Genomic DNA, 25,307 nt, shown 5'->3' with positions numbered 1-25,307 from the left:
TAGGATGTATATGAGATGCATTATAGGGATTAGCTGATGTGATGATGGAGGCTAAGTCCCAAGATACGCCGTCTGCAAGCTGGAGAACCAGGAAAGCCGGAGGTGTAGCTCAGTTTCAGTCTGAAGACCCGTGAACAGGGTTGGGGAGGTGAGTGCTGCTGTCAATCCTGGAGTCTGCAGGCCGAAGAACCAGGAGGTCCCATGTTCCAGGGCAGGGGAAGGTGGATGTCCCAGCTCAGAAAGAGGAGAGGATTCCTCTTCCTCAGCCTTTTGGTTCTCTTTGGCCCCTCCAAGGATTGCATGATGCTGCCCACATTAGATTCCAGTACTCATCTCTTCTGGAGACACCCTCACAAACACACCCAGAAATAATGCCTTACCAGCTATCTGGGGAGTCCTTAGCCCGGTCATGTTGACACATAAGATTAACCATCACATAGGAATCACAAATAGTTTCTCATAATCTGGTTTGTCTTTTTATTTTTTTAAATGATATTTCTTGAAGAGCAAAAGTCTCCAGCTTTGATGAACATCTAGTTACCAAGTTTTTGTGCTTTTGTGTTAGATCTAAGAAATCTTTGTCCATCCTAAGATCACAAAGATTTTCTCCTATGTTATCTTCTGGACCTTTTATAGTTTTAGCACTTATATTTATAGGTATGCTCCATTTTTGGTTGTTTTTGTGTGTGATGCGAAGGTTCCTTTTTCTGCATGTGGACATGCAACCTCCCACCTCCATTTATTGAGCTGTCCGTGGTTTTTACACTACAGGGAATGTAAGTTCCCGTATTCACTGGGTTCACATGCATTTTCTTGGACAAAGAGGTCCTAGAGTTTGAATCACAAAAATTATAATTAGAGTTGGAAAGATAATTTTTAAATAAGATATCATTTATGCTTTTAAAAAATATTTTTTTAATGAATTTAACAATTTTTAACAGGAATATTTGCCTTGTGATGACTGTCTGTTTTGTATTTCCTAAATAGCAGCTGGGGTGGACATTCAACAGATACTATCCTCTCATGGGCGGCTTGTTAGTGTGGGATGAAGAGAATTAACGTGCTTTCTATTAGTCATGTTTGTGCTAGCTTATGTTTGGTTTCTCCTAGGGTATTTTTAGTTTGTATTTGTTTGTTCTCTTTCTGCGCGAGAAAAATTCTTAAAGAGAAAAAGGGTCTTTTACAGAAGTACTAAATCATAGAAATTGAGATCATGAGTCTAAATGTGAAAGTAGCTTTATACTTTTAACAATGGAGTCATTTTCTAAGTCAGTTTCTCATAGAGAAGCCTCCACTTGCTCTGAAATGTTTATGCTTATTATTATCTAAAAAGATACATCTTTTCCTGTGGAAAGTTTCAAAGTATTTCTGAATGGGTGCTCAGTGTTTGACGGGCTATGTGGAACTTTATAAACTTGAAAAACCACTTCTAAGCTTATTTCTAAAAATCTAAAGAAAATAAACAGTTTTGAACTTTCCAGTGGTTCATTTCTAGAATAGTTTCTCTCCAGCGAAGTGTCATCAAGTAAGATTTTTCCATTAAAAACAAAGGGGGGGAGGGAATTGGAATCACACACCCATATACATAAGCAAGAGATCAACTGGCCAACTTTTATAGAAATTACCATAATGACCATTAATAACCAACTATAAGTGATACTGTATCACATTAATGCCATGCATATTAAGCTTTGTAAAGCTTATAAAATACTTAAATGAAGTGATGTGAACAAATACTACAGTATATTCGCCAAAGCTTTCTTATTTTCTCTTAATTACTGCCTTGTTTTAATTCATGCATAGGAGAGATGTAGTAAGACCTTGCTGGCATCCCTCAGTGGTCTCCAGGGGGAAATTTTAGCTTGATGACTAAGAATTTGATTCCAGTATATATGTGTTTTTCTCCTGTTCTATTTTTCTCTTCTTGAGCTTCTTCCCTATAATAATTAAGATCAAAGAGAGTCCCTGGAGGGGAATGACTTTCCAGTTGGCTTGGTGACACATGTTCGTTTTGATGTGTCTGCCGTGATAATTGGAAGGAATACCATGGTTTCTTTGGCAGAGTAGAGTGAGTGCAAATTGCCACAAGTCACTATATAAACTGAACATCACCCATTTCTTCTACATCTAACAATCTGAGGACAAAACCACCATTTGGAATGCTCTGTTCATTTAGAAAGCTCACAGTGAAGCTAAGGGGAGGACTTTTGGTACGGCAGTAGAGGGAGAGGCGGCTGGGTTGGAGAGGACAGAGCACTTACGGCTCTGCTTTCTGTCCTACACTGATCTAGTAACTTCCTAGAAGCCAGAATCCACATGGTTGCCAGCCGTCGGTCCCACCATCGGTCCCAGCAAAAGTGGTTGGGAAGCTCTATGGTGTCAGATACCATATGCAGTAGGGCTGCACAGTCCTAGTTTATTACTAACCGGCTGTATGTCTTTAAGAAAGATACTCAATCTACTTAAACCTCAATTTCTTTAAAAATGGAGATGATAGTATCTACCAGTATGAAATGAAACAATGCATGTAAGACACTTGCCACAGTGCATGGAACACAGTAAATTTAATAAATGTTAGCTTTTTTCATAATCGTAATCATTGTTATTAAAATTGCTTCCTTTGGTCAGATACTTCAGTGTAGACCAGGTAAACTTTGCAAATTATGCACTATTGAAGTTCTCAGGAGAATTTCTCTAAGTTTGGAATGAAGACCACCGGGGGTGTAAGCTTTAGCAGATTCCTGAGCCCTACCCAGACCCACTGAATTAGAGTCCCGGGCGTTAGACACAGCAACCTGGAGTGTTACCAAGCAGCCCGGGAGAATGATTTTTGCCACACTAAACTTTGAGACCCACTGTCCAGGCTGGGGCTCCTCCAGATATGAAGAATCCTGTACTTGAGTTAACCAGGACAGATGATATAGCAGAGAAATACTGTGATTGAGGCAAGAGAAGCATTCCTGGAATAAAGATGGCTTGTAATCTTTTTTAAAAATTGAACAATGTTATCAGTTAGATATACACGTCTATAGATAAAAATTGCCTTTGGCAAAAAATGAGATTACAGCTTTTCAAGCAAGAAATGGTGCAATAAAGAATTTGGTTTAAAATATGCCAAAGGCCAGGTGTGGTGACTCATGCCTGTAATCCCAGCACTTTGGGAGGCTCAGGTGGGAGGATTGCTTGATACCAGGAGTTCAAAACTTTTATTAACTTTTAATTAATAAAAGTTCTTCGTGAAACACTGTTGCATTTGATTCTCACAGCCACCCTGTGACATAGATTATTTTTGTTTTTGCTTTAACAGAGGAGTAAAACTGAGGCTTAGAAAAGTTAAAGGACTATCAGAGCTGGGCCTACAGCCAGGTCTCAAAATGGGGTAGGAAGGGGGCCTCGAAACGGCATCTGCCTTGGGATCTAGCATGCAAAGTCACATTCTCACCATTTACTAGTTTCCTGATCTCTGGTGGAATTACTTAATCTTTAGCAATAAAGTAGAATTAAAAGTATCTACTGTAGAGTTTTTAAATTAAACGAGATTCTCAACAACAACAACAACAAAAAACAACCCAGTTAAAAAATGAGCAAAGGACGGCAATAGACATTTCTCCAAAGAAGATCTGCAAATGGCAATAAGGTGCTGGTCATCACTAGTCATCAGGGAAATGCAAATCAAAACCAGAATGAGATACTACCTTGTGCCCATTAGAATGGCTACTATCCAGAAAACACAAAAGTGTTGACAAGGGTGTGGAGAAATTGGAACACTTGTGCATGGCCGGAGGGAGTATAAAGTGGTGCAGCCACTGTGGAAAATGATATGGTGGTTCCTCAAAAATTGAGCATGGAATTATATTACTGATCCACTAATATAATCTTCTGGGTATATAACCAAAAGAACTGAAATCAGAACTCAAACAGTTGTTTATGTACCATGTTCATAGGAGCATTATTCATAAGAGCTAAAAGGAGGAAACAATTGTCCACTGACAGATGAATGGATAGACAAAATATAGTGTGTATACACACTGTGTACACACAACGAATTTTATTATTTGGCCTTAAAAAGCATGCTCCAACATGGATGAAATTTGAGGGCATTATGCTAAGTGAAATGAGGCAGTCACAAAAGTCACAAATACTGTATGATTCCGCTCATATGAGGTACCTATCACCTTTATAGAAACAAACTATTATAGAATGGTGGTTTCTGGAAAGTGGGGAGAGGTGGAATGAATGAGAGTTAGTATTTAAGGAGTACAGAGATGCATGTAGGGAAGATAAAGAAGTTCTGGAGATGGTAGTGATGATTGTGTAGCAATGTGGATATGCCGAATGCCACTGAACCGCATACCTAAAAATAGTTAAAGTGATGAACTTTATCTTATGCATATTTTACTGCTCACAAAAAATGAGATGGTATAGGTTAAGGCCACGCTTCAAATGCTGGTATCATGGTTATCTGATAAAATTTCATTCCACATTCTCTTGTGACTCCATGTGTAGCAGTCTGTCCTTGGAGCTTGGGTCACTTCCTGCTGCAGTTATCCCTGCCCAAATCAGTTCTTCCTCTTGACTTTTTAGGTTGGATTTTTTTGGCTAGTTGGGATGGGCTAGGCAGCTCAACTAAGGTGCCTCAGTCCCTTTTCTGGCCATTTGTTTTGGTAGTTCACCTGATGGCACAGGAAAGCAAGCCACCTTGGTTGGACTCCAGGGCCAGATCTATGCCGTTTTTGTAGATCAGTGCCACAGGTGGGGACAGGTGGCTGGAGCCCTTAATGTAGTTTGTGACTAAGGCAAGGGACTATATCCCCATTCCGTAATGTATATTATAAATTTTTATATATTTTACTTACAGCAAAGATTTGTTGTGTATTTGGCTTTGTATGTTTACCCTTTTGTGGTAGAAATTGTTCATCTGTGATTCTTTCACTGCCAAGTTTTTAATTAAACCTATTCGAGCTATTTTGCAGTAGACACATTAGATTCTCATATGTCTTGGTGGAAATTAAAAGGAAGCCCTACTGGTGCTGTCTCCTGATCTTGCCTTGCCTTTGTGAAGGTCCCTATACATACAGACAGTCCCTGTGACTGAAGTGCCCTTGGTGCTCAGCACAGCGAAGGTGGATGTTTACTTCTCAGGTAGACACTGGAACCTTACAAGTTTTAAGCAGGGGTAATACAATCTATTTATAATCCAAGGCAAACTTCTTTGTTGGCAAGGATCCACTACCTTGATCCTCATATGTCTGGGATTAAATAGGACACCTTCAAAATGGGATTGGTTTTTTTTTTGTTTGTTTTTTGATTTTATTTTTTTATTTTTTTATTTTTTTTTTTATTTTTTTTGAGACAGAGTCTCACTCTGTTGCCCAGGCTAGAGTGAGTGCCATGGCGTCAGCCTAGCTCACAGCAACCTCAAACTCCTGGGCTCAAGCGATCCTCCTGTCTCAGCCTCCCGAGTAGCTGGGACTACAGGCATGCGCCACTATGCCCGGCTAATTTTTTCTATATATATTTTTAGCTGTCCATATAATTTCTTTCTATTTTTAGTAGAGATGGGGTCTCGCTCTTGCTCAGGCTGGTCTCGAACTCCTGAGCTCAAACGATCCGCCCACCTCGGCCTCCCAGAGTGCTAGGATTACAGGCGTGAGCCACCACGCCCGGCCTTGTTTGTTTTTTGAGACAGAGTCTTGTTCTGTCTTCCAGGCTAGACTGCAGTGGTGTCATCATAGCTCACTGCAACCTCAAAGTCCTGGGCTCAAGCGATTCTCCTGCCTCAGCCTCCTGAATAGCTGGGACTACAGGCGTACACCACTGCGCCTGGCTAATTTTTCTATATTTTGTAGAGACGGGGTCTTGCTCTTGCTCAGGCTGGTCTCAAGCTCCTGAGCTCAAGGGATCCTCCAGCCTTGGCCTCCCAAAGTGCTAGGATTACAGGCGTGAGCCACCGCCCCCGGCCAAGGGAGTTTTAAATTTTGTCTTCTTTGTACTCAGAAACATCAGAACAGGGCCCAAAATGACCCTCAAAATATCCTTGGAACTATAGGTCTAGAGTTGTGATGTAGGGGAGGCAGGAGAGGTTAGGGACACGGGACATGGCAGGGGGTGGCATGGAGTTTATCTCTACCACGTGGAGGTGAGCTCAGCCGCACTGATTTCTCTATGTAGTATTCTAAGTCTACGACAGTGATTAAATTTTTCCTAAATAGTGGTAAGTGCTTTTTATGTTCATGGAACTGGGATAACAGTATTAGGTGTTCTCTATGAACTTGAATGTGTTTGCATTTGTAACAAATGACCTCATCAGTCTGTAAAACAGGTGACAAGGCCACGGGCTCACCAGCTGTGGCTGAAGCACCTTTATCATCGGTTCTACACATGCAAGGACGACTGAAGCATCTAATGTTGCCACTCTGCTCCCTTTTACTTCCAGGGAGATAAGGAACATTAATTGTTCAAAAATGTTTAACAAATGTCTGAACTGTTTCCTGAACCCCAGGGACAAGGCCACAGCTTTCCAGATTACAGTAGTTTCTTATTTTTTTTTATTTTTTGGAGAATCTTTGAAAATTCCAGAACAGCTTTTGGTGAGTCACTCGTGTTTTATTTGCTATCAGAATTCCACCAACCACTGAAGATGCTTACAGTTTAAAACTTTACATCTTAGATGAAAGATGCAGCATGTTTTTAAGACTGCAACACAGTGTTAATATTACTATTTAGTTTTTGCCTAAGAGCTAAGGGAAGACTAACGCAGTAATACTGTGTATTTACTAACACAGTAAATGATGTTTCTACCCTCTTGTAACATGCCTGGTCTGTTTCTTGCTCAGGACCTGTCTAGACGCAGGCCAAGCCCAAATCTGTCCTGAGAAGAGATGGTTTAAGGGTGGTGTCTGTCCCTTTTCGGGATGGTCCCTAAACTAGTGGAAACCCTAAATGGTTAGTGGAATCCCTGAGGGGTGCAGTGGAGCCAGCCTGCACACGCACCTCTGTGAGGTGGGCGTTGCTCAGCGACATGCAGGGTGCTTTGCTATTTACTTATTTCAGAACTGCTCATAGGCCACCCCCTGCTCTCCTCCCACTTGGGCAATTTTGCTCCTGAGAAATTCCCTCCCCTCACATTGCTTGTTCCTCAGCTAGCCTAGGTGATATAGGAAGAGACACGGGAACCAGGGGAAAGAGTCGGGGGAGGGAGGCTCGGGACACCTGCTTGGAGGGCTGGCCCATTTCCCGGGCCCCTCCCTGGTGCTGCGCTAGTTCACCTGCACTGCCCCCCACAACACACACACACACACACACACACACACACACCATCAAGGGCTGCAGGAGCAACAGGCAACTTTGGAGACAGAAAGGTTGTTCCACCTACTTGTCATAAAAATTAAGGATGAGAAACCAAATGTGATTCAGTAAATGAAACAAAATTGACTCTATTTCAGTCCTGTATATGATCAGGTGAGGGGAAAGGGTCAAGGCCATACGGAGAGAAGGGAGGGAACAGAGGAAGGAGTGAAGGCAGGCATGTGGGCTGGGAGGAGGCCGTGTGGAAGGGTCAGACACGTGGGCACATCCATGTATGAGCACACACTGGCGAGTGGAAACCGCAGAGCAGCAGGAACCCCAAGTGCAGAGCTGGGTCAGTGATGGGCACAGGGAGGCTTTCGGGGAGCAGCATCAGGTGGTCTAGTATTTTTGGAAGTTGCTGCTGGGGTTTTTTGCCATAAACCATAAAACCATTTTGCACCTTTCTTACCTCCTGCTGCAAATAGAGGGGTCGTCATGTTTAGTGCCAGCTTTGCAAAGATGAAATTAAACGAAGTGCCTGAACTGTCTTGCATTGCTCTTATCTTTCAGTAAATCCATTGCCTTCTTATCTCTAAAATGGGTATAATCATGTCTTCTTATCAGAAAATATAATTTTAGGTATATGTTAAAGCGATGTGAAAATTTAAGATTTCTAAGTAAATGTAACACATTACCCCTTCGGTGTTAAAAATATCACAAGAATATGGTAATTTTTGTGGGATCTTATATGTTCCATATATTTACAACACATAATAAATGGGCCTTCCTGAATCAGAGACCAGAGACAGAAGAAAAAGGAAAAAAAAAAAATGGGCCATGCAGGGTCTTTTTAATTATGACACATTAATTTTCATTTAAGGGAAATTAGGTAATGGGATACAGTTCTAAATAGTGAAATGCTACTTTTTTGATTTTGTAAGATAGGAGGCCTAAACTTTCATTTCTCTGGAATTGGAGAACATGGCTGGTCCCACAGGCTACTCTTAAGTGATGTTATCTATCTAGCCTGGGAGTTTTAACCTGGGTTTATCCAAGGACATGGGTAGAAATCAGGAAATATGGATTTTATTTTTATTAGTCTCTAGCTAAAATGTAGCACTTCCTTCAATTATGAATGTAAGCATCAAACCAGAGCAGCTTTAACAATACCTGTAATATTATCTGATCACAGATCTTTTTTACATTATATAACAGGTTTTGATGATTTTTAAAAATTTTTTCTTGGAGACAAAGTCTTGCTTTGTTGCGCAGGCTGGCACAATCATAGCTCACTACAGCCTTGAACTCCTGGGCTCAAGCGATCTCCCATCTCAACCTCCCGAGTCTCTGGGATCACAGATGTGAGCCACTGAGCCCAGCGAGTATCTTGAAGTATCTCTTATACTCATCAGTACTTCAGAATGTGGCAGTTATTAGACCTAGCACTAGTCTTGCTAATTCACATGTGGCATACATTACTATATTACCTTCGTCAGCTTACCTCTACGATCCTCTCTTATGTTATTTTATGCATGTAAAAATAGGATTCTGAGAAGAGATCTGTAGATTTCATCAGATTGCCCAGGGCACACATTTACAGGACCCTCTGATAACTGTCATTCCCTCTCTCTTCCTTCTGAGCCATCCTATCTAAGGGAAGGAAAACCTACAGAATTCCATTTTCCTTCTGCAAAAGCATATGCCAAGGATGCAGGCTTGCAGAATGCAAAGCACAGAGGTTTGGAACCAGACAGACTGGGCTGTACAATGGGCCCTTCCCCTTTCTGGCTCCATTAATGTGAGCAAGTCATTTTATTTATTTTAGCCTCGATGTCTTAATCAGCAAAATGCGGCAAGTAGTACCTGCCTCCCAGGGTGGTTGTGAAGATTAAATAAGGCAATGTGTGTGCCTGGCATAGGTCTGGCGTGTCGTAGGCATTCAAAACCTGCAGCTTCATTACGGCCGTTGTTGCCGTCGTCTGCAGCCTGCTCACCTCAGTCTCTGCGACCACGGCAGTTGCCTGTGGCGTCCAGGACTGTGGCGTCCTAGGAGAAACCCGGGAAGGTAGCTTGTTGTTTTAGTTGCATCCTCAGAAAGCCTTTGGCTTGTTCAGAGTCCCTTTGCTGTATTGTTTTTCAAATATTCATAAAGCATCTTTAATTTCCTGGCCTGTAATATTTTCTTCTGAATTTCCTTGCTGTGTTAGTTTCCAAGAGTTGCCACAACAAATTGCCACAAACGAGGTGGCTTAAAACAACAGACGTTCATTCTCTCACAGTTCTGGAGGTGAGAGTTTGAAATCAAGGTGCCGCCAGGTCTGTAATCCTTCCAGGGCACTAAGGGAGGGTTTTTCTTTGCCCCTTCAGCGTGTGGTCATTGGGGGCAGTCTTGGAGTTCCCTGGCTTGGAGATGCACCACTCCGATCTCTGCCTCCTCTGGGACTTGTTTGTTTTCGTATTTGTCTGGGTCCAAATTTTCCCCTATTTGTAAGGACACTGGCCATTGGATTGAGACCCACTTAGTCCAGGGTGCCTCATTTTAACTTGATTACATCTACAAACATCCAGTCTCCAAATAAAATAAAAAGTCACATTCACAGGCATTGGGAGTTAGGACTTCAACATCTTTTTCAGAGACACAAGTCAACCCACAATGCTCTGCTGTTTGACCCTATATGCTTCATTTAGGTCAGGCTTCTTTCTGTTTGGATATATGTGAAATCAAGTTAATAATTTGCTTTCATTATATTTTCAAAAAGATGTTTTGAAGTGGCTGGGCACGGTGGCTCACGCCTGTAATCCTAGCACTCTGGGAGGCCGAGGCAGGAGGATTGTTTGAGCTCAGCAGTTCAAGACCAGCCTGAGCAAGAGTGAGACCCCATCTCTACTAAAAAATAGAAAAAAAAAAAAAATAGCTGGGCAACTAAAAATAGAAGAAAAAGTTGGCCGGGCGTGGTGGCATGTGCTTGTAATCCCAGCTACTCGGGAGGCTGAGGCAGGAGTATCACACTTGAGCCCAGGAGTTTGAGGTTGCTGTGAGCTAGGCTGACACCACGGCACTCTAGCCGGGGCAACAGAGTGAGACTCTGTCTCAAAAAAAAAAAAAAAAACCCAGTGTTTTGAAGTGTCTATCTGGAGGTAACAAAGTCTGTATTGGCTTTTTGTTTTCATAAAGTGAAAAAAAGAAACTTTGTGTAAGGAAATATGTAATACTAAGGAAAGCACTTAAAAATATACAGAGAAGCAAGAGTTAAAAGGGCGGGGACTCCACTGAAAAGTCTGTTTACAAAAGTTTACGATTTGGGTGTGAATTGGCTGTTCAAGCTGATAGAGCCGGGATTGATCCACTGGACTGGGCAGAGCTGTGGCGCGGCCACGTAGGCAGGACCCCAGAGAACATGGACGTGGTCAGCTGCCTGCTCCTTCAGTGTGTCTGTGGCCACCCGCTGCCCACGCCTGAGGTAGGTTCTCAGCTCCTTGGAGAAGGCTGGTTGTGGGCACGTGTGTGTCTGTGGATCCCGGTATAATCACAGTCGAGCTGTAGTCCTGGAGGGAACCTGCTAGCATTTCAGCAGTACATGAGCTTTCGTAAGGGTTTGGTTTTGGACTATCCATCAAAGTTCAGATTTGTTTGACAAGGAATTTCACGCTCTTCTGGCTAAGAATCAGTATTTGAATGTGAGCTTAAATCTGAGGGTTTCCCCCATCCTTCCTTTTATAGTTTTGCTGGGAGTAAAATGACAACATTTCAATTTTATGTATTATTCTAATACCTGATTTTTGCTATTCCTAGAACATTTGGTACCTTTCAGAGGGCATGTTTTCTCCTTTTGTATCTTCAGTGGAACTGTATAAATACTGAAAGCAATGGGTCTTTGTACGTGTTCCACCGTGCTGACACTGAGGCATGATGTGTTAAAGGAATAAACCTGTGCCCTGTGCCCTGCTGTATACAGGCCTGCTTTGAGCACACCTTCCCGTACCCAGCCTCAGACACCTCCCGGAGTATTCCCTTATTTTGGGCACCACTGAGAAAAAGCAGACTGCATGTTGTATAAGTGCAAAAATAAAACAAACCAAGATGCCCAAAAAAACCTCAAAAAACTGCACATACATTTGTGAGCAGTTACATTTCTTGCCTGTGATTTTGTTGCACTTCTGGTTTTCTAGCATGTTGTTTTTGAACCTTTTCATCCCAGGGTAATAACATAATTGGGTTTATTCTCACTGTGTACTGAAGTTGTGCCATTTGATTCAGTAACTTATTTAAAGTATTCAGAATAATCTTTTTCATATGTTATATAGAAAATAATATTAGCTTTTCCATGATTTTTCTCATATTTTCTGATGGTGATATTGGGAAGGAAAAACTTCTCTAGGCTCAGTTCTTGGGGACCTGTGAATTAAACTGACAAAAGACAGATGTTTATTCGTGTGTACGTGTGTGTGTGTGTGTGTGTGTGTGTCTGAGAGAAAGAGAAAGAGTTCACAGAAAAGTGTCACTCAAAGAGGCAGCTAGAATTGGAGGCTCAGGTACCATCTTAATAGGGGAAGAGGGAGAGGTAGGCAACTTACAGGGAAAAAAATGACTTTTAGGAAAGATAAATGGGCTTTTAGGAGAATGGATGAGAGATATGATCGCTTTACGACAATGTTTAGGTGTGGATGCTCCTTTCTTCCCTGGCGGAAGGAAGCAACTCCCAGGAGGGGATTTATGACGTCTGAGTTCCTTCGGGAGGCTCTGCTTTTAGGCAGATAACGGAGTTCAGAAAAGAAGCCTATTCTCAAATGCTTTTAGCTCAAAATCATTTTCATGCCACAGTGGCCTGTTCTGTACCCCCTCGGTGGCGATGTGGATTAATGACAGCACCCCAGGCGGTAGGAATCGCAGCGTCAGTGGAGGTTGCTAGCACAACCCTTTTTTGGAGCAGAGGTGATGATGTGCCATTTCGGGGGAAACTTCTGAAACAGAAATGACAAGGCCCACCTTTTTGTGTCTCTGTTGCCACTAATTGGCTGTGTAGCCCTGGACAAGTCATTCGCTTCTTTAGGTCTCAGTTTTCCTAACGTGAGGACTGAGGGGCTGGAGTGGAGGACCCCTGGGTCCCTTCCTGCCTCCTCGCTCTCATCAGTTCTTCACCGTACAAGGTCTTACTGAGCGTTCAGACACATCAGGCTGGAAGCCATGAGGCCTGTCACAGGTCTCAGGTCTCTGTTTCACTGGCCAGAGGTGTGTCTTCCTGGGCCACCACCACCCAGCATCTGCCCTTCCTCAGGCCCAGCCAGTCTGGGGGGCAGGCAGGGCTCCAGGGCTGCGTCACCAGCTCTGCAGGCGCCTCCAGGGACCCCGGCTGCAGCCCCGCTGTCAGAGTCTGCCTTCCCAGCTGTTCTGGTTGTCCTCCCTGTGCCCGTGGCCTGACGGCCCTTTTTGTTTTTATCTTTAAATAAGGAACAGGGATGGAAGCACTGCAGGTGCCCAGGCGTCCTCGCAGGTCGTGGCTGGTGGCTGCCGCCGGCTCCGCTCCCACGGGGCTCTGGCCAGACTTGGAGGGGTCTGCCGAGATAGCCCTATCTCAAGGCAGGCTTGAACCCTGGGGACTTTGGCACAGCTTTTCAAGAACGATAATTAAATCCACTGATAAGGGCTATCTTCCCATGTGGCATTTCATCCTTCCAAGGACCTGCTATTCCCCAGTGAAGAGTTGCAGAGTCAAATTGCAGAAGTCCGGTAACTTGCCTGAGGTTACACGGCCCAGACACTGTCCCCATCACGACACAAGAGTTTGCCCAATTCCAAACCTCATGTGTCTTTCTAGTACCTTGTGTTGCCTCTGAAAAAATTACTTGAAAAATTAGAAAGTGTTGCCTCATTTAAGATCATAGAGTCTTGAGCTGTGGGATTGTCCGGTTTAAACTCTGAGATCCGGAAAGGTTGGTGGTGACTTGTCCGAGCTCACACAGCCAGTGAGCAGCCTGATCTGGTTCCGTGACCCTAGGTCAGCGCTGTCCCCGTCAGACTGCGGCCCAGAGGCTGCGGCAGGAGCCAGGGGATCCCCAGTGCTGGGTGTTGGGTCCTGACAGCCAGGCACTTAGTCCTCTGAAAGCACCTTCTATTTTTGCACGGTGCACACTGTTGGGAGGAGGTACCTCAGGGCAGCAGTGGGTAGCATCGCCCATTCATTTCTCCACCTGGCTGGCCTTCGGGCCCCCAGGCTGCTGTTATGTATATTTTGGGGGACACCTACCCTAGTTACAAAGTGCATTTTATAAACTCACAATGGTGCTGATTTTCCTAATGTCTTTTATCATAGCTCATCATTGGATGCCAAACATTACTATTTAAATTATGATTTAATTCAGCCTAGAATGAAAGATGGATTTGGTTATTTTAATCCATGTTTTAGTTGTATTTTCACTGTCTATTACACAAATAACTGTTTTAAATAAACAAGAAAGCCCCAAGGCAGAGCTGGGGTTGGGGGTGGAATACATACAGCTAGTTCTTTTTTAACACCTTCTTGGGTATTTGAGCTCACCTAACCTGTTCGCGTTTGAAAAGGTTGTCACTGATGACCCCTGGAGGCGAGGCTCGTCCCAGGAGGAGGAAAGGACGGAGGCACAGAGAATCAGCAGGAGGAGATGGGGTTCTGGGCGGCGGCCTCGGCCCCGGCCACTCTCCGACTACGGCCAGCTGGCCAGCCGCAGCCTGTCTATTCCTGAAGACTCCGTTGCTGCGGACCCCCAGGAGGAGGACCGAGTGGACGGGGATCCCCAGGCGAGCGTGGCCGCTGGCGGCCCTGCAGACCAGAATGCCTCCGTGGGCTGCCCCAGAGGAGCAAGGAGAAGACGCCCCATTTCCGTGATAGGTGGCGTCAGCTTCTACGGGAACAACCAGACGGAGGAAATAGAGAATCTTCTGACCCAAGTAAGACCTGGTGTGCGTCTCCCACAGCCGGCACAGACCTCCAGCCTCCTGGCCTTTGTCCCCCTGCGAGCTAAACAGGATGCTGCCTTCCCTCCTCCTCTCTCCCTCAAGGATGACGTCATCCGCTCGCTGCTCGCTGCCTCTTCTTCCTGACTTTGTTGAAAACATGCATGAATTCAGACTAACCACCTGACATGGGGACGCCTCCTACTAATCTTTCTTTCTTTCCTGGATTCTCAATAATACGTGAAACTCACTCGTTTGCCATTTGTTTCTGAATAACTTGAGAGTTTAACCAGGGGAAGGTAGCAGTGCATATCTAGTGAGCTTCCTAAAAGAAGTAATTCTTAAAAAGAAAAGAAAGTGTGGTCCATTGTTAAAATGGAAAGAAGAAAATAAAGTTGTGTATTTTTTTAGGAGATAAGGAAGTAATTTTTTCTACCATTTTCTTTATCTTCAAGTTGCAACTTTGCAACTGGTTTGACACTAGATTAAACATTTACCATTGGTCCCTTAGTATATTTTAGTAATTCAGAAAGTATCAGGTACCCAGTGAACACTTTGAGGATATAAAACATTTAATTAAAGGCCCTTTCTTGGAGAAGCTTATAACATATTTGGCGAGGCTGATACCCTGATCGTGGTCAGATGTTCACAGAACAGTATGTGAGTGATGCACATCCCAATTTCATTTTTAAATTTGCTACCTGATGTCATAAATAACCTGTAAAATTCTCCTAAAAAGGGAATTCTATACAGTATTAGTGGTGGACTGTATGTTTATATTCTCCCTGTAAAGCCCAGTGCAGTGGTTTATAGGAGGCACTCAAAAACTCTTGTTTAATTGAATTGAATTGAATTGAATTCTTAAGGTAAAAACAAACTGAGTCAAAGAATGTCATGAAATCTTTGAGGACTTTCTTGTTTTAAGATGCTCCACTTGCTAGGAAATAATTCTGAACTGAAGCAAATTGTAATCTATTTTAACTCAAAACACAGTATAAAAAAGATCTAAAGTATTTAGAAATTATTTCACTTCAGAGCATCAAAAAGGAATGTAGTGAAATAATTTTCTGCACTGTAACCTAATTCAAGGAGTGGGGTGGGAAAATCCTAAGAGAACCTAAGGAAAGCTTGACCCAGCCAGGCCTCTGCTACATAGTTACAGGGATCGTTACTATGGAAAACCAGAAGGGCATTGTAGACAGTTCCAAAGAGACCTGGATGAATGCGTGAAAAACCAACTCTTTTTTTAAATAAAGCTCAACTGTCATGTTAGTTTAGTGAAGCAGGAATTGTCTTCAGGTCCACAAATCCTTATCCAGGGCCTGCGGGTGCCAAGCTCGGTAAGAGGGTCTGCAGGGTGGAGTAAAACCAGGCTGAGTAGCAGGCAAGGACTGAGTCTGTCACCCTGGCCGGGTCTTCAGCTCCTGGGCAGGCATCCTCCTAACCCTCTGCTGCTGCGTCTGTGTGAGAACTCTACCCCTTCCTGAATTTACCTTGCTCTTCTCAGACACCTCACTTTTACTTACCTATTGGCATGTGGCTGTCAAATGAGAGGAAGTTTGATGCCGTGAGGCCAGTGAGCTGATAACGATTGCTAAAAACTGTAGAATAGCGAATCGCCGCTGAGCCTCGGTGCAGCCTGCAGCTCTTGGCAGGATTTGGAGAAACCACCTCACATCTGTGAGTGGCTTCGAGGTGAGAGCGTTGTGCATGTGAGTCGCTTGCAGGAGCTGCCACTTCCTGGCACCTCTCACAGCTTTCTGCTTCCCTTCCGCAGCCAGCAGCCAGGCCACCCGTGCCCGCTCACCAGGTGCCACCCTACAAGGCCGTGTCTGCCCGGTTCCGGCCCTTCACCTTTTCCCAGAGCACCCCCATTGGGCTGGACCGCGTGGGACGCCGGCGGCAGATGAGAGCGTCCAACAGTGAGTCTGAGTCCCTCCCCTTTCAGAAACTGCTGGGGAACCGTCCGTTTGACTGTTTCCGGTTCACCCGAGGTGCCCAGGTGATTCTGGACCTTCGTGCCTCCCTCTGGGCCAGGGTGTTCCCTGAGAGGGAGGATGGCTCATGCCGGGCGGCGGGTGCACCGTCAGCTGCCCGGGGTGGCTGCTCTGCGCACCATCCAGGTGGCTCTCGGGTTGAGAAGTTTGCTCCTCTCTTGGCGTCTGCATACCTGAGTTCCAGCAGGTGGCAATCCCAATAAGAACTGAGTCCCAGGCTTGAAGTGTCAACGGGGTCTTGTGAGGGTTGTGTGGGAGGACCTGTTCCAGGCCTGTGTCCCAGCCTCTGGTCACCCCAGGCACTGTGTGGCTTGTGGATGCATCACCCTCAGCTGCCTTCATGTCCCCGTGGCGCTGTCTCCCTGCGTGTCTGTCTCGTGGCCAGATTTCCCTCTGTGTAAGGACACCCGTCTTACTGCGCTTGGGCCCACCCCAGTGACCTCATTTAACTTGATCATCTACAAAAATGATGTTTCCGATAAGGGCACACTTCAGGCACTGTGAGTTAGGGCTTCACCGTCATCTGAGGGGACATATTCAACCCAAAACATATACCATGTTTGTAACCTTGTGCAACATGTACACGTGTGGTCAAAGATTTTAACAGAATAGGCAGAAATAAAAATAGTGTTGTGGGAGTGGTGGGAGCGTAGGGGACTTTTCCAGCTCACCCACACACACAGACAGCCTGCTTGTGTTTTCTCTGACACTGGTTTTTGTTTTTGTTGTTTTTAAAACTCTTAAATTCAGGATTCTTTTGTTGAAAAACAGCAAAAACTAACCGGCTAGCTTAAGCAAAAAGGGAATGTATGGGAAGGGTGTCAGGGGCTCCCAGAATTGGCATGGCTGGGAACCCGGCTAGGAAATGTTTGGCAGTCAGGTTGCTCCTGGGAGCTGAGGAACCACAGGAAGGCGTGTAACGGAAGACTGGCCATAGTGCCACCTCTGGGTACAGGTGAGGCCACCCTGTCCTCTGTCGCTCACCCAAGAGTCAGAGTCCCAGGATGGAGGATTCAGCTCTCCGTGTCCCTCAGCTGGCGGCGCTGGATTAGGAAGAAGGACCAGGTGCCTCCAGGGACCCCCGGCCATTCACATTTGGAAGCAGCTGCCTGGGTGTCCGTCAGCTAAGGCTGAGTACAGGAGAGGGGAGGGAGGCCGTGCTCCCAGAGGAACTCCAGGTATTGTCAGAAACACGGACAGATTCTGGATGGGTCTCACCTTTGCTCCCTCATTTATGCATTCAGTAACTACCGAGTGCGTGCCGTGTACCAGGTGGCAGTGATGAATGGAACAAAGCCCCTTTAATCACTCACATTCTAGTGAGAAGATCATAAATTAACAAGTATTTAACAGGGCAGACAGTGCCCTGTTAAATACTTGTTCTGTCCGTGTTTATGACCTGAGGTGAACTTAAGCAACACACTCACCATAATGGGAGAGGCGCAGGGAGGGAAATGAGAAAATTTGGGATATAGCGGGGAATAAAGCATTGTAAAAAGTTTACATTCTGGCATTTGAACAGATTCTGTAAGTCTGTACATAGGATTCTCCATGGCACCAGTGGTTACTCTGGGGAAGATGACCGTGGGGAACGTGAGCAGGTGGGAGCAGGAGAGGGGGAAGGCCACCTCCCCGAGGAGGTGACGCAGGGGTGGAGAGTGGGAAGGTGCATGGGGGCAGCGAGGCAGAGCCTCGAGGGAGGAGAGGGCCCAGCGGAAGGAGCCTCAGATGCCCAAAGACAGGCAGGAACGCGATGTGTCTGAGGTCCCGAGGGGGCCAGCGTGCCTAGACTCAGGGAACAAGGGACGGAAGAGGATGCTGCATGCCCAGAGGTAGCACGTGGCTAGAAAGGGCACTGCAGGTCACGGGGAGGAGCTGGCTGGTTCTACACGTGGCGCAAAGCCATTGCCAGCTGGAGAGCAGTATGTGCTGATTTCTGCTTTCGAGAGGGACAGTGGTTTTGGGGGGGAAGGCGGAGGAAGAGAGGCTGATGTGAAGGCTGTCGCATGAGTCCAGTTGAGGAATATGGTGGTGGTGGCCACAGAAGCCATCCCTGTTTGTTTTGGGTGCTCGTTTTCCCAGCGGTTCCCATTAGAACCAGCCCCAGTTCCAGTTCAGTGGGGCCAGGGCTGTGAACTCCAGAGGAAGTCCATTTCCCTTGGGGGACTAATTTCAGCTTCAGCAGAGGGAAGAAAACGTTTTGCGAGTGTATCGTTAAGGGAGCCTAAGAAGCTACTTCTATCTTTACACTTGGTTTCTGGAGCCACGTCTTGGGCTGTGGGTGAGCCTCACCGCGTTAGTCACTGGTTCAGGGCCTGCGTCCCGCCAGGGCAGTACGGCAAGCTCGGGGCGTGTCTCCAAGCTGCCTCTGTAACTCCATTTTTATTAGGCCATTATCGAGTGTGATACAGTCACATGCCTCTCTCACCGTGGAGTGCCGTGGACATCAGTGTTGTGTAACACACCGCAACAGTGTAGCAGCCTTCAGGAGGATCCCGCAGAGGCCTGACAGTTAAGGAAAACAAATCCAAGTCCAGCATAAGTGGCTCTTCCAGTAAGGACAAATCGTCGCCCCTCTATTACGAAAGGCCCCACTGTAATCAGCTTTCCGCAAGCAGCTATCTGGTTCCTTGAACGAACCGTATCATTAGCTTTGTTGAGGGGAAGGCCCAGGCTTCCTGTGGTCTAGCCCAGGCTCAGCGTCCATTTCTGCCACCATGGCCTTTTTCTTTTTTCCTTCTTTTTATGAACCCACTGAGCAAGCATTGAGGTGACTAGGAACTAAGACTGACGTCTGCACAGTGGGACACGGTGCTCACACCTGTCTTAACAGCCTCTTTTGCAGTAAGGATTCTCATGGGACAGACATCTTCGCGTGCTCTGAGTATATTCCCACATATCCGATCCAATCCCCTTCCCCAAACCAATCCCCAACCCATTTCGCTCTTTTCACAACCCCCCAAGGGACTCTTAACCTGGAGTGCACACAGCTAAATCTCTCCTGAGGTCATCTCTCTTTGCCACTGGCGGGGGCGGGGGGGGGGGTGAGGTGGGTTCCTTGTCTTGGGGACACAGCTACCAGGTCAGTGGTGGAAGATCCCTTTGGAGGAGGCTGGGAAGAAGACATGCAGTCATAGGATACCCACCCACGGTCACTTGGCTTCCGCTTCAGCAAGAAGCACTGGGTCTGGGAGTTGAGTGAGGGCTTTGATCTCTCCACCATGGTTTCTCCACCACGGTGGCTCAAGTCAGGCTCTGCCCACCAGCCCTGGAGAGTTCCTGCTCCACAAATCAAGTAATACCTTAGTGTAATTCCCCATCAGTTTTGTTCCTGGGGACCCTGAGATCAGTTAAGCACAACCAGAGATCTCATGGGTCAGACTAGGCCAGTGACGGCGCTGGCCCTGCTGCCTGGTGCGATAACTACGCCCACTTGTCCGGTGACAGATGGTTCACCTCCACCGAGGTCCACGTCTTCAGTGCAGTGGAAGCATCTCTCACCAGCATCTCTGACCTAGAGAGGTTAGCAGTGCATTGGTTATAAAAGTCATTGCCACTTTCATCCTCTGAGAGATGTAGTCCGGGGGTAGAGAGACTACAGGGTAAACCATCTCTAGCATTTCTGTCTCTCAGTCCCGGAACTCCTTACTTTCTGTACGCTAAGGGTTTTAGGGTTACATTATTCAGGCCTGTTCCACGTGCCCTTCCTTTAGGCTGTATGGGCCAGTCAGAGATAAGGCAGGGACCTAAACAGGGCAAGAGGAAAGCACCAGCGCTAGGCCAGAGCACCGTGCAGTGGTGCAAAGTTCTGAGAACGGGGAGCTAGCATGGCACCCAGATTGATACCCACAAACCAGCTGTAACATGATCATTTTTACATAAGTGGGGGGATTTTCACATGAAACATACGGTGACATGAAGGAATTATTGTTAATCTTGTTAGCTGGGATGACTTTAGTACAATTATTTTTAAGTCTTTATTTGTTACAGATACAAACCGAAATACTTTCTGCATAAAATAATAACATGTGAAATTTATTTTAAAGTACTCCCAAAAAAGTTGGTGGGAAATAGTCGAAACAAAATTGGTAAAATATTGATAATTGTGGTTGCTTTCTCTGCTTTTGTGTTTGATTGCAATTTTCTATAATAAAAACTTTTTAATAATAATAAAATTATATTTCCTCCTCCCTGGTCAAGTGTTCTCAAAATCTGCAAATCCATTGGTTAATGGATACAAAAGTAACAGCTAGATAGGAGGGGTAAGTTCTAGTGTCCTGTAGTATTTTAGGGAAACTACAGTTAACAATAATTTATTGTTTCTTTTCAAATTAGCCAGAAGAGTGGATTTTGAATGTTCTCAACACAAAGAAATGATAAACGTTTGAGGTGATGGGTATGCTGATTACCCTGATTTGATCATTACACATTGTATACATATTTCAAAATATCACTCTTTACCCCAGAATTATGTACAATTATTATGTGTGAATTAAAAATAATGATAAAAGCAAAATAACCCTCCACATCAAGAAATACCCACAACTAAATTTTTCTCAAAATATAGAAAATTGAACATTAGCAATTTAATTTTTTTTTATTTTAAAGAAATGAAGACCTACTCCTTCTAGGTAAAGCAAGCTCCCCCTTCTCAGAACCTTGCACTACTGAACTGTGCTCTTTCCTAGCACTTGGTATTTTTCTCCTGCCCTGTTTAGTACCTGTCTTATCTCTGATGAGCCCGTGCAGTCCTTGGAGGAAGGTCTCATGGAACAGGCTGAGTAATGTTTATTGACTGCGTGGGTGTGGTGTGTGAGATAATAGAATCAGGATGATGAATCTCAGTAGTGCTCATATGTGCCTTTAACAAGCTCATAGAGGGAAGGCTGCCAGTCTATGAAAACTCTATTGCTTTTTGGTGATGATGTTTGTAGCTTCCTTTTACCTGGTTTTAGGAAGGGTACCTATGCTGTTAGAACTTTGTTCCAGAAAATTATCTTTGCTGCCTTTGCTTTTTTCTTTAATGAAGCTTTTCTGTTACATTTGAGATGACTCATTGCATCACGGCTTACCTGTGCTCCTAATTTTCCTGTACTTTGGATTCCAGCAATATTTCCTCCCCTTCCTAGTTTGTATATTTGGATCAGAAGTCAAATTTGATAGTTTTTCAAAATTCTTAGCTTCATGTCCATTTCCCTTCTCTTTCTGCTTACTCTATCCAGAGTTCAGATTAGTTTGTTTTGTGATAAGCCAAGTGACTTCCGTTCAGTGTCTCCTCCAAGGGGGAATACCCAGTTTCCTGAGCGGGGGCTCAGCGGGGGGGCTCTCTAGCAAAGCGCTAAAGCCAGCCCGTGTGCTGAAGTCAGTAGATTTTGTTGTACCACTTTCAAAGAAAGACATCTATCTGTTACACTTTTTTAAAGCCCTTTGGTTAACCGGTAAGCACTATATTAGAACATTTAATGATAATCCCAGGTAATAAAGGAGAGAAAGCAAGATTAGATACAGTAATAACTAGGCATAAGCACTAGAGAAAATGCCCTTTTAAGGGGATACAAACATCCACAGGGTGAGTGGATGGCTTTAAAAAATGGCCTTAAAAATTTTTTCTAACTTAAATGCTTGATTTGATATTTAAATTTGTTTACTTTTTTGTGTGATCATAGTCACTTTTTGCAAGCTAGGAAAGAGAATCAACGCAGTCTCGCCCTCTGGTGACGTGGGCTGAATCTCAATCCTCACCAGAAAGATGTAATAACATGAGTTGCTAATTAAGCAAGTCGTAGAACTAAATCGTAACCACCTATCCATACTTTTCATTAGGAAATGACCAAAAACCCAGTCCTTTCAAGGCATGATATAGATAAAGAGTGTCTTAATCTACAGAGGATGGCGTGAGCCAAATTGTATGCTGGATGACCTGTCTGTGAAGCACATCAGAGCTGGCCAGTGATGCTGAAATTTGGAAAACCTGCTCTGAGGTTCTAAAAATACCTTGTTTTGCTGGCAGTAAGAAAACAAGTACAAAGTATTACAGATGCCCTGAAATGGATCATTGCTTCTACCAGGGGTCTACCTCAAGAACACAATTAGCCTGGGGAATAAGATACTTAAATTTTCAAAATAAATTCCTTAGTAATAAGAAATCCAGCATACTGCCTTTTCCTTTTGCCACAAGAACAAATTAAGTACTATTTTAAAGAAATAGTTCATTTCTAAAAAGGGCGGTGGCAACACATTCTAGAACCACAGAGAAACTTCCTGCTTCCCCACACAGCTACTGTTGCTGTTCTTCCACTGAACATATCCATGTGGAAAACCTAATTAGGAGCTTTCTGCCAGGACCAGGAGATAGATAAACTAGAGCGTGCCCTAGTTAGCTAGTTGGAAGCCCAGTTACCGTCTTTTGGGATGGACCCATCTGTAAGGGTAAGCCATAGTTTCGATAAACATCTGCGAACTGCCCTTGGGCACTGGCTTTAGGCCAGTATCTTAAGCTTGGCTTAGTCCCTCTGTGACCTCCTGCCACCAAGTTGGGTGCTGGTCCTCACAGGTTAGCCCTGGGAGCTTTGGGCTACCACGCAGGGGTGCGTGGGGGTAAACCCTGGCTGAGCCGTTGAGAACCAGAAAGGCCTAAGCAGAAATTACTGAGCTCCGGAGGCTTCTAGGAGGTCGCTTCTCGTAGACAGATCCCTGAATCTTCCCGCCGCGGTCCCGGGTCCCAGAGTGAGTTGGGGCGAGGGGCGTTGGCCCACGTGGGTCTTCACCCATCGCCCCCACGATGACCCCAGCGCTCACTTGCTTTCTTCATCTGGTAAACCTTTACACAGATTTAAGGTTTGTTTGTGTAAAGAAGAAAAAAAAACATACCAAGACATTTCCCAGTGTGTTCAGGGCCCAGTAGCTTCCAAGGCCAGTTGGGAGTTTTCATTAAGGGGGCAACATTATTTCTGAATCTGCAGCTCCCATTTCTTCTGTTTGATTTCATGCTGAAATGTATACAACCCTCAGAAACAGAAATACTAATTTATGTATTTATTTACTTTTCCCTATTTAGGGACTAGTGTTGGTTGTAAAAGCACATCGATTCAACATTATTATGATACATTAATAAAGCTTCAAATTATTGGGAAATGCTATAGGATCTTCCATTAGGGCATAATCAAACGGCCTTACCTCAGGAAATGTCCAAGGTGCTCTGAAACCTTTCTGGGTTGGATTTTCGGTGTTCTCTTGGTTGCAAGGCTACTTCCTGGGTTTTATTCCACTTAATAAATGTATAATATATTAGGTCCCCATTATGAGTGCGGCACTACACTGGGGGCTGGGCCGTTGGGAGGAGGCAGAGTGTTCTTGCAGGGCTGCCAGGATGGTAGATGGGAAAAGCCACCACAACTGTATAAACAGAGGGTGACTGTCAGATCTGGGGTGTCCCAGGACTTCCTGGAGGAGATGACATCAAAGCTGAGACTCAGGGGATACAGGGTAGTTGGATTAAGTGTGTTGTTAGGGCGAGGGTATATTCCAGGCAGAGGGAAGAGCACGTGCACGGGTGTAGCAGAGAAAAGAGCACCTGGAGAATCTGAGAGTGGGGCGACCCAGCAGAAGCCACCCCCACAGACCCACACTGGTCAGGCCGGAGCTGTCCTCCGTGCCTCTGCGAGGCCAGCCGGCCGTGCCCGCGGCACGCCCCACACCTGCCTCCCTGGGCTGCTCTGTGCTGCTCTCACTGGTTGTGTCCTCACCGGGAGTCGAGGGCATGACCCCAAGCCTGTTTCGGCAGTTGTATTTATTATTGTGATTATGGAACTTATTTAGATATCACGTAAGCAAATGAAATGTGAATATGAGACGGAAAGGAGATTCGCATCTATGAAAATGAAATAAAAAACATTGGGGAGACTCAATAAAATCGAATTGTTCAAAAAAATTTCTGTCAAATTAGATGAGAATTGACAGCTTGGAAAAATGGAAGAATCGAGGAGTCTGCACTCGGATTGCTTTAGCAGTGTCTGTGGTTTTATTGCTAGACTTGAAAGAAGCCAGAACTGGAAATCACGGTTGACGCATTACGGGTGTAGATTGTGCAAGAGAGAATGCAGAATTCCAGTCGGATGATCGTACACAGAGAGCCCCGTCCCACAGCAGGACAGAGATGAATAGTTGCACCTTTATATGTTTTAAATTCAAATGTCCATGGCACGAACGTGTGGATCACTTTTTCTGCCTTAGGACTTTTAGGCAGCCCTATTGCTCCAGGCCGGAGGACCTGAGCTGTCGGGTGCTGTGGCTGCAGCAGGATGCAGGTGAGGGGGCGCTGAGAGGCAGGGCTCCACTAGACGTCTGGCTGCCTGAGAAGGAAGAAGAAGGCTGGGGAAACCAGGAGCCATGAACAGCTTTTAAGTGGAGTGAGACGGTCAGGTTTGCATTTAGACACATCACTGGCCGGGTTGTGGAGTAGAGACCTAAGGAGTCTGTTCCCTAATCAAGTGGCAACGGAGCCCCGACCTAGGAAAATGACACTAGTACTGAAGAAATGAACGACTTGGAGATCAAGCTAATTGTCTGGATGTTTGGGGCAAGGGAGGAGGAGTCCATGCTGACACCAGTGCCCGGGAGATAGGGAGCATGGGAGAGGAGCGCGTTGGTTGGGGAGCTGGTTCCAATCCAGGTGGAGTTGGAGCCGCCTGTGGGACAGCTCAGTGAAGAAATCACCACCCCGCCCTTGGTTGTAAGTCTCTGGCTCGAGGAGGGAGACCCACGCTAGGGGTGAAGACTTGGAAAGCATCAGCAAGATGGATGGCTCTTAAAGCTCTAGAAAGGAGTGTGGTCATGGGGTCGGCAGGCGGTGAACCCTGAGAAGAGGCTCTCAGGCAGTGCTCTGAGGATCAGCAGCTTTTGGGGACCAGTAAAGGAAAAGAAATTCACTGAAGATAGAAAAAGTAGCCAGACAGGTAAGTGGTGTCCCAGATGTCAGAGGGGGTCAGGGCTTTGAGGAGCAAGTGGTTGACACTGTCACATGAGACCACAGTGTTAAGAGTAAAAAGCCATTGGATTGAGTGGCAAGGAGGAGCGGGGTGACCTTAAGA

General features: G+C 45.3%; 1 protein-coding gene across 5 annotated transcripts in view; it reads left to right on the top strand.

The window, feature by feature from the left end:
* Positions 1–25,307, top strand: part of SPATA13 (spermatogenesis associated 13) — a 95,473-nt gene that overhangs the window by 34,960 nt on the left and 35,206 nt on the right. For all 5 annotated transcript variants that reach the window (XM_069467756.1, XM_069467755.1, XM_069467754.1 and 2 more), the window contains 2 exons: positions 13,850–14,215; positions 15,999–16,143. In XM_069467756.1, coding sequence (XP_069323857.1) covers positions 13,850–14,215; positions 15,999–16,143 — 511 coding nt within the window. The remainder of the gene's footprint in view (positions 1–13,849; positions 14,216–15,998; positions 16,144–25,307) is intronic.

The sequence above is a fragment of the Eulemur rufifrons genome, chromosome 4, assembly GCF_041146395.1.
Source record: "Eulemur rufifrons isolate Redbay chromosome 4, OSU_ERuf_1, whole genome shotgun sequence".
Classification (NCBI taxonomy): domain Eukaryota; kingdom Metazoa; phylum Chordata; class Mammalia; order Primates; family Lemuridae; genus Eulemur; species Eulemur rufifrons.
Note: the sequence above shows the minus strand (reverse complement) of the source record. Positions and strands in the feature narration are given on the sequence as shown.